The 9,268-nt window shown below is 24.0% G+C and overlaps 1 protein-coding gene across 1 annotated transcript; it reads right to left on the bottom strand.

Annotated features, from left to right (window-relative positions):
- Window positions 1-274: 274 nt before the first annotated feature.
- Window positions 275-4,197, bottom strand: LOC100203176 (small nuclear ribonucleoprotein E). The gene is made up of 4 exons (XM_065813398.1): window positions 4,032-4,197; window positions 892-918; window positions 503-644; window positions 275-413 (listed from the first exon to the last, which is right to left on the bottom strand). Exons 1-4 carry the CDS (start codon window positions 4,068-4,070, stop codon window positions 358-360), a joined length of 264 nt encoding a protein of 87 aa, XP_065669470.1. The 5' UTR covers window positions 4,071-4,197; the 3' UTR covers window positions 275-357.
- Window positions 4,198-9,268: the final 5,071 nt, after the last annotated feature.

The following is a 9,268-nucleotide window of genomic DNA, read 5'->3' as shown; positions in this document are numbered from 1 at the left end:
AACTTAAACTCCACCTGTCACTATCACGATTCAAAATTTTTATTTAATATTTCGACACTATTATATATATATATATATATATATATATATATATATATATATATATATATATATATATATATATAAACATAATAAACCATCAATTAAGGTTAATAAATTCTTATTACTCGCCTGTAGCAACAATAACATATTTAAATGTTCACGTCAATTATACAAATTTTAATTTTAAAACTGCATTGATAGAAGAACAGTGTTACACATAAACACACATAAATTTTGTTTTCATCCATTTTGGTTTATTGTATTTTATAGAATATCAAAATTGTCCATGATACTTCATGAATTATAAATGAGAACTTATGTTGCAACATTTTGAATCAAAGTTATGTTATCGCCTTTAAGAAGAATACGACCTAAAAAAAATTTTTTTTAAATATATTACTTATTTCTCAAAAACAATGTTGTAGAAAAAATCATTAAGTTATTGAAAAATTTTACTTACCAAGTTGTTTTTTGGTTTTATTCTTTACATGTACTTCCTGTGCATCATCTAACACCAAATTCATGTATTCATCAAAACCAATAATGTGTCCTTCGATCCTTAAATTATTTTGTTCATAAAGCCAAATTTGAATCCGAGCTCGCTAAAAAAAAGTTATATAAATGAATTTATTACAACAAAAAAATTACTTAAACACTGTAAACAACAATGCATATACTACATAACAACATAAAACACCATATAAAAACTGCAAAAACATCATAAATACTTAACTAGGAACTATTTACAACAACATCAAGAACTACTTTTAAAAGGAAGAAAAGTTACTAACAACAAATAAAGAAATTGTTTACATGTATAATAACAAGACTAAAAAAAAAACTACTTACATTTTGTAAATACCTAAATATAAGATTCTTTAAAAAGTTAAGAAAAACACGCTCTGAAATATTAATCAATTCTTACAAAAATATTGCATGCAAAAACAATCACATGATCATTATCATGATCATGTGATTTTTCTTTAGTATTAATCGGACAGATTCAACTATAGGAAATCATCCAATTGATAATGATATAGTTCTCTAAACCAATTTAATAAAAATACTAAATTTAAAAAAAAAACATTAGTGTTTAAAGTTGTTCCTCTGCAATATATGTATGTATGTATGTTTGTTTGTTTGTATGTATGTATGTATGTATGTATGTATGTATGTATGTATGTATGTATGTATGTATGTATATATATATATATATATATATATATATAAACAACTGTTTTGGTTTTAAATGCAGTAGTATAACTAATTTTCCCTTTTTTTTTTTTTAGCTACTTTATTTTTTTTCAGGACAATTAAATTAATTAAAAAGCAATTGCTTTTTCACGTAATTATGTGTCATGTAACTGTCCAAAAGTTACTAACTGAGTGTTAGTTTAAAAAAAAACGATGTAGTTACAAACTTAATCTTAAAGACTTGTTACAAAACTTTATAACAACGAAATGTATGAAAAATTTTCTTTTTTGAAAAATAGAACAATGTTAAAATAACCATTCAGAGTTGGCAATAAAGAGTTATTTGTTTTTGATAATAATTGAACTAAAGTAAAAATTTTCAAACTTAATAACAATTGCGCAAATTTAATTTTTGAATAAACCTTTGATTTTTACTTTACTTAAGATAAAAACTACTAAAATTACTTTATGAAAGCAAAAAAAACGAAACGTAACTTTTTCAGAAAGTTTTGTTTCTTTTACATATTATGTTCGACTTTAATTATTTCCTTTTTAATAATCTTTAATTTAAAAGCCTTAAAATCACTTTATTAATTATAACCTTTAGTAAAAGTTAAATGAACAGATTTGCTATTTAATTCAAAAATAAAACTGTAGTAAATACTCTTATTAAATGCTCAAGTTTTTTTATTCAAATAGTTGCCTTATTACTATATATAGATATATAGACTTTTATTATATTGAGACAATAACTATTCAAATACAAAAAAATAACTATTCGAAGCCTTGCCAACACGCAGCTTGCTTAAATAACTAGAGGGAAGTTTAAAAATATTATTTCGTGGCAATTTACATTTTTAGTTCAGTGATTTTTGCCTAAATATTGTTTTTGTATGATATATCTATTGAAAGTAACTTATAGAAAATGGAAAAATTAATTTATTAACCTATTTTTTTTAATTTTGTTCATAACAAACGCGTTTTGATTGCATTTTTTTATTTTAAATTAACTTAAGTGTATCTAAAACTAATTGTGTTTCAATGATTTAGTAAGTAAAGTTAAATTTATAATTTGCTAACACTTATTTCCAGTTGTTACCACAAAATTTATTAGTGGGTTTTATAAAATTTTTGAGAAAAAATCGATAAAATTTTTGTAGAATAAAAAGTAAATAAAAGTTTTTAAAGATATTTTACTAAACACAATCTTTTTTACAGTTTTTGATCAAAACATTGCAAACATTTTAATTTGTGACTTTATCAACATCTACTTTGACTCCTTGAGTGAACTAGGTGAATAGAGTTGATAATAATTATTTAATAAAACATTTGTCATAAGGATCATCATAAGGTTACATAGTGATGACCGACAAGTGATATTGTATACTTCATAAAAAAGAATGTAACAGTAAGTTGCTACTTGGCTAACTTTGTCACCAGGAATAGTTAAACCTCGATTTATATCCTTTACAAAATTGCCATATGCTTCATAGAAATATAAGGTGCCATCTGGATTTTCATCTTTATACTATACTTATATATACTGACAAGTTAAATACAAATAAATATAATAAAGTAGAAAATAACTCATTTTATAACAAATTAATAACATTTATAGGCAAATTTCAAATAAAGAAGAGGAGGTAATGGTACAGGATAAGAAAATGCGAAAAGGATGCAGTGAGTAATGCTTGATTCAGTGTGCAGAACATCTTACAGAACAATATTGTAAAGAACTGTTTGATTCGTATTGGTTCCTGAAACATATTGATGAGAAGCACCAATACACTTTGGCTAAGGTAACAGAGCAAGAATCAAAACAGTTTTCTAAGAAGGAACATAGACATTATAAAAAAAGAAAGAAACAAAAAACAGAACATTTACATACAAAATTCCATACAAGTTTCCATGCCAAGAAAATACTGCTCTTGAAATGCAGTATCTGTGCTTTATTATATTACCTCTGTTACTTAAAGTGTTTGTTGAGTTTATTAAATGTTACTGATCCAGTTATTTAATTAAATTAATTTTTAAACCTAATTTCACAGGCCACACATTGTTGTCTGAGACCCAAAAATAACAATTCTTGTTAGCAAATTATCTGGTTTCCACATATACCCCCTGGTCTCTTTACTAATTTTAAACTAGTTATATTTGAGGCAAATAAATTATTAAAATTTCCTTCACAAGGACCATTAAAAATTAAGAATTTTATGGTCTGGATTTGAAGTTTATAAATCGTCTCTTAACATAATATAAAATAAAGTAACAATTAAACAGTTGGATAAAATGTGTGGACATATTTAATTTGTAGAATTTTATTTAAGATCACTTTGGGACTCTCAAGTCCATATATATATATATACATATATATATATATATATATATATATATATATATATATATATATATATATATATATATATATATATATACATATATATATATATATATATATATATATATATATATATATATATATATATATATATATATATATATATATATATATATATATATATATATATATATGTATATATAAACATACATACATGCATATATATATATATATACATATATATGTGTGTGTGAATATATATATATATATATATATATATATATATATATATATATATATATATATATATATATACAGGGTGTTAGCTAGCCCAATGGTGCCGCGTAAAACGCGGAATTCCCAATGAGCTTAAAATTCCCAAAAGTCAATGACCTTTTTTTTCCTATATATATATATATGAAAACTATTAGTTACAATATTCAAATAAAAAAGATACAATTGGTTGAACCATAACTTTTTGTACTTTCTTTGACATCTTCAAAATTTTTCTCTAGAGTATTATAATATCAAATTATGATTATCTCTTGAGTGGCAGTAGACAAGCAGCTATAGGAAGCAAACAGTGCAATCCAGCGGTAATATAATTCTCGCGCGACCGTGCCATGAAATGCAAGGCAATCAGAGAAAAAGCGAGACATTAATGCCTCGCTAATTTTCTGATTTTTTAATATTATTTTTAATTTTTTTTTTTTAATTTTATTTAGGTGCCCCAATAAGAGCACCGCGGATGAGCATTTAATAAGAAGTTCACGCACCCTTCTAACCGATGTCACAAATCTTTCCCAAACGTGGGGTTTGATCCACGGATCCTTTGTGTCTCAGATCTTAAGTGTTTTAAAAATAAGTTTATTATCTTAATTAATTCTTCAAATGAATCGCGTCGCTTCCAGTCAGGGCCGACGACACGGGTTCTGAAATGGAGGGGCAGTGGTTTGTAATACGCATTATACTCATGCTCAGTAGATTTTGTATATTTACATAAATACAAACAATCTGCATGCAATAAAAGTTCTTTCGTACTTATTTTTAGACTTTACTCAAAATTAATCCAAAGTCCTAATTAACATAAAACTTTTTAAATATTCTAAAAAGTGAAATGAATTAAGATATCTTATGCCTAAAATATTTGTTTTTAAATCATAAGTCTTTGCTTGTCAGATTATTACAGATAATGTCAGATTAATTAATCTGACATTATCTGTAATGAGCGAAATCTGACATGAGGGAAATAGTAATAGTAATATTTATTTCTGTAACAATTACAATTTTTCTGAATATAACAAAATATTTAAAAACAAAATAAATTGTGTTATAGACAGTAGCGGATTCAGCATACGGCGTGAGGAAGCGAGCTGTCCCCCACGCTCTTTTATCCAGTCAACCCAGCGGGCGCAGACACCTATAAGACGTCATAATTCCATATGATGTTTTTAAGACGTCCAACAAACGTTCTGTTCCCACTGGAATCGAAACCTTACAGAAAACCTTGCAGGAAAAAATTTGTATAAACTGGAAAATTTGCACTAGCAAGAAAGTAAATTTATTTCTTAATGCTTGCTTTCAGTAATATGTATAGCGTAAAATATATTAATTTTTTTTTTTTTTTTATTTAGTTTACTATTATTAATCGTTATATAACAATATAACAATATATAAACTTGGCATCTGAAAGAAGATCCAAAAGATTTTGTCGTCGGAACCATATAAAATATATATACGTGAACCATATAAAATATATCATACGTGTATATAAAATAAAAATAAAAATACAATAAAATAAAAATACAATTGATTTGATAACTATTAACAATGTAGAATAAACAAAGACTGAAAATAATTTTACAAATTATCCAGTGTGAAAATATTTTACTTTTCAAAAATATTTATATATATGCCAGTAGAAAAAATATAGTTTTTTAATTTAGTTTCAAAAACGGAAAACGAAATAGACAAATCAAAATTTGGAACAACAATTTTGTTCCTTAAATACGGTGCTCGATAGTTTATGCAAAATTATTAAACTTTGTTTGACAAAAGGGTTCAATTAATAAATTATCATTTTGTAAAGTATATTTGTTTATAGCTTTATGGGTAAAAAGATCTTAAAAAGTAAGCAATGGTTGTTGACTTTATATAATATATACTCATAGCTATAATTTATATAGCTATGAGTAAATGAGTAGTAGAGTTGAATTAAGTTTTGTTTACTTAGACCTTATATAGAGTTTTAATACTTTTGGCTAATTTATGAGAAATAAAGTCGATATGATACTTCAATGTAATATTTTCATCAATGTTAATGCCTAAAAATCTTGTGACCGACTCCTTTTTTATTTTAATTTTATCAATAAAAAGATTAGGTAAATTATTTGGTAAAAAATACTTTTTTGCAAAAAAGTGGAAAAGGATCCATTTTGTTTAATCAATCTTTAAAGTTAACTTGTTGCACTTAAACCAGTTAGAGATGTGATTGAGTTCTTTATTCATATTTGAAAAAATCTCATTAATGTCATTGTTTGGCAGAAATAAATTAGTATCGTCCGCAAACATGATACTCATATGGTAAGAAGCTTTATTTAAATCATTTATGTGAACTAAAAACACAAGTGGGCATAGAATAGAGCCCTCTGGAACACCACATTTTATGTCAATTAATTTTTCATTTTGAAAATAATCTCCATAGAACTCAAATTGCTTTCTATTGATCAAGTAACTTTTAAACCATTTTATTAATATGCCATTAATTCCGTAAAATTTGAGTTTTTTAAGTAGAATTTTGTGATCGACTGTATCGAATGCTTTTGATAGGTCAATGAAAATACCTAGAGTATATTGTGGTCTACCAAATAAATTGGAGATTTCACAAATGAACTGTATAATGGCTTGTTCAGTTGAACAATTTTTTTTTTAAACCGAATTGATTTTTATATAGAGGCTTATTTAGATTAAGGAAATTGTATGTTCTATTTTATTTAATTCTTTCTAAAATTTTTGAGAAAGTTGAAAGATAGGACAATAATTACTAATATTTGATTTTTTTTCCGTCTTTGTAAATTGAGGTAACTTTAGCTATTTTTAATTGGTCGGGGAATACACCTTGCTGTATAGATGCAGCAAGGTGTATTCCCCGACCATACTGAAGTCTTTATAAAAAATACATTTAAAATTTTTAAAGCAGTCTATGAAGATGTTGCCATTTATATTGTCGGCACCCGTTTCTTTTGAGAGATTTGTAAGCTCTCTTAAACTCATCAAAAGTTGTCAGAATATAAATTCTGACATCTTTTGATGAGTTTAAGAGAAATCTATGAAAAGCGAACTATTTATTGGCTCTAGGAAATCACTAAAAGTTTTTTTCGTAAAAGGAATCTTATTAGCCAATTCAGTTCCTATATCAATGAAATATTTATTAAACTCGTTTGCAATTTTGTTTGGTTCATATATATTTGTTTTATTTGTTTTAATTACTTTAGGAAGGGAGTTTGAATTTGTTCTTTGTTTTCCTGTTATTTCTTTCAACGTTCTCTAAGTATTTTTTTGGATATATATGTATATGTATATATATATATATATATATATATATATATATATATATATATATATATATATATATATATATATATATATATATATACATATATATATGTATATATATATATACATATATATATATATATATATATATATATATATATATATATATATTATATATATATATATATATATTATATATATATATATATATATATATATATATATATATATATATATATATATATATATATATATATATATATATATATATATATATATATATATATATATATATATATATATATATATATATATATATATATATATATATATATATATATATATATATATATATATATATATATATAGAGAGAGAGAGAGAGAGAGAGAGAGAGAGAGAGAGAGAGAGAGAGAGAGAGAGAGAGAGAGAGAGAGAGAGAGAGAGAGATTTTGTCAAAGACGCGAGAATGGCTCTTTTAAAGTTGAGAACGCGACTTCAGAAAATAAAAACGTGAAAAATTATTTTAGGATTTCCCTGGCACTTTCAACGTTACCCTTTTGATTTCTAAATCAACCTAATATTTTTTAGAACGTCTTAAAATTGATTCAAAAAGACGATTATAGTTGTTTATTTAGTTTCATTTTAAAGTATTCTTTTTTTGATAAATTAATTTTATAGGCACTGTATTTTTTTATTATTTATTTTATTACCTGTTATTAGAATTAACTAGTAAATCAAAAAAAAAATATTTTTTTAAATCCATGCTTTATGCAAGCAGAATTCTAATGGGCCTAGAAATTCTTTTTTTGTTATCTTTTGTAGAAGGAAAAATTACTGTTTTTTTTTTTTTAATTTAAAAATTACTGTTTTTACTAAATTTTTGTTTTTTAACTTAATAACTTAAGACTTAAAAAACAATAGGTTTTGAATCGCTGCGCTTTAATGTCTTCGAAACTGCAAATAATTTGCAAATCAATGATTTTTGTGACGTAATACGCAATTCATATCAAATAAATAAAATGTATGGGAAAATACAAATTAAATTTTTGTTAACTTAATTAACTTTTTTTGGTCAAATTTTTCCATTTCCTTGTATTGTCATCGAAAATGATTAAGTGTGCAAAATTTGAGCAAAATTGGTTGACAAAAAAGCTTTCAAAAATTGATTTCAAATTTTGTGGCACACAAACATATATATATATATATATATATATATATATATATATATATATATAATATATATATATATATATATATATATATATATATATATATATATATATATATATATATATATATATATATATATATATATATATATATATATATATATATATATATATATATTATATATATATATATATAGAAAGTAACCTTATATAAAGCATGGAAAAAACTTTCAACACCGAAATTTGACGTCGTCGAGCGAAAAAATCAAAGAGTTTTCCTCACCGATCTCAAAATATAACTAGTATAAATATATATAATATAGTATAAATATATATAACCAGTATAAGTATATATAACTAGTATAAATATATAGTATAAATAGTTATATTTTGAGATCAGTGATTTTTCCTATTATTTTTTACTTGCTGTGAATTTCTTTCCCGTCGTAGTTGCGCAATGTGTCGAATGACAAAAGTGCAACGGTTATCTTTACTCGAAAAACAAGTATATCACGTGAGTTCATTACGATTACCACATGCCTTGATTACAAGTACGCATTTTATATATTTACTACAAATTCGCATTTGGCATACCCTGCAACACACCCCCTTAAAAACAACTATATAACGTCAATTCCATAATTTTGGTTTAATACTTCTAAAAATTTATTACATGTTTTATTAATTTATAAATTCAAATACATGTCACACACACACACACACACACACACACACACACACACACACACACACACACACACACACACATTTTATTTTATGCATAGGTATGTATCCATATATATGATTCATATGATATATATATGTATATATATATATATATATATATATATATATATATATGATATATATATATATATATATGATATATATATATATATATATGTATATATATATATATATATATATATATATATATATATATATATATAAAATATATATATATATATA

The sequence above is a fragment of the Hydra vulgaris genome, chromosome 12 (assembly GCF_038396675.1).
Source record: "Hydra vulgaris chromosome 12, alternate assembly HydraT2T_AEP".
NCBI classification, from domain to species: domain Eukaryota; kingdom Metazoa; phylum Cnidaria; class Hydrozoa; order Anthoathecata; family Hydridae; genus Hydra; species Hydra vulgaris.
The sequence above is the reverse complement of the archived record's forward strand: the minus strand, read 5'-3'. Positions and strand labels throughout refer to the sequence as shown.

Coding starts and splice junctions, on each gene's coding strand:
- LOC100203176 (XM_065813398.1), bottom strand. CDS start 4,070: ATGTCAAAGAAAGTACAAAAAGTTATGGTTCAACCAATT. Junction 919..4,031: donor AAGTTATGGTTCAACCAATT/GTATCTTTTTTA, acceptor AACTTTTTAAAG/AATCTTATATTTAGGTATTT. Junction 414..502: donor TAAAACCAAAAAACAACTTG/GTAAGTAAAATT, acceptor AATTTTTTTTAG/GTCGTATTCTTCTTAAAGGC.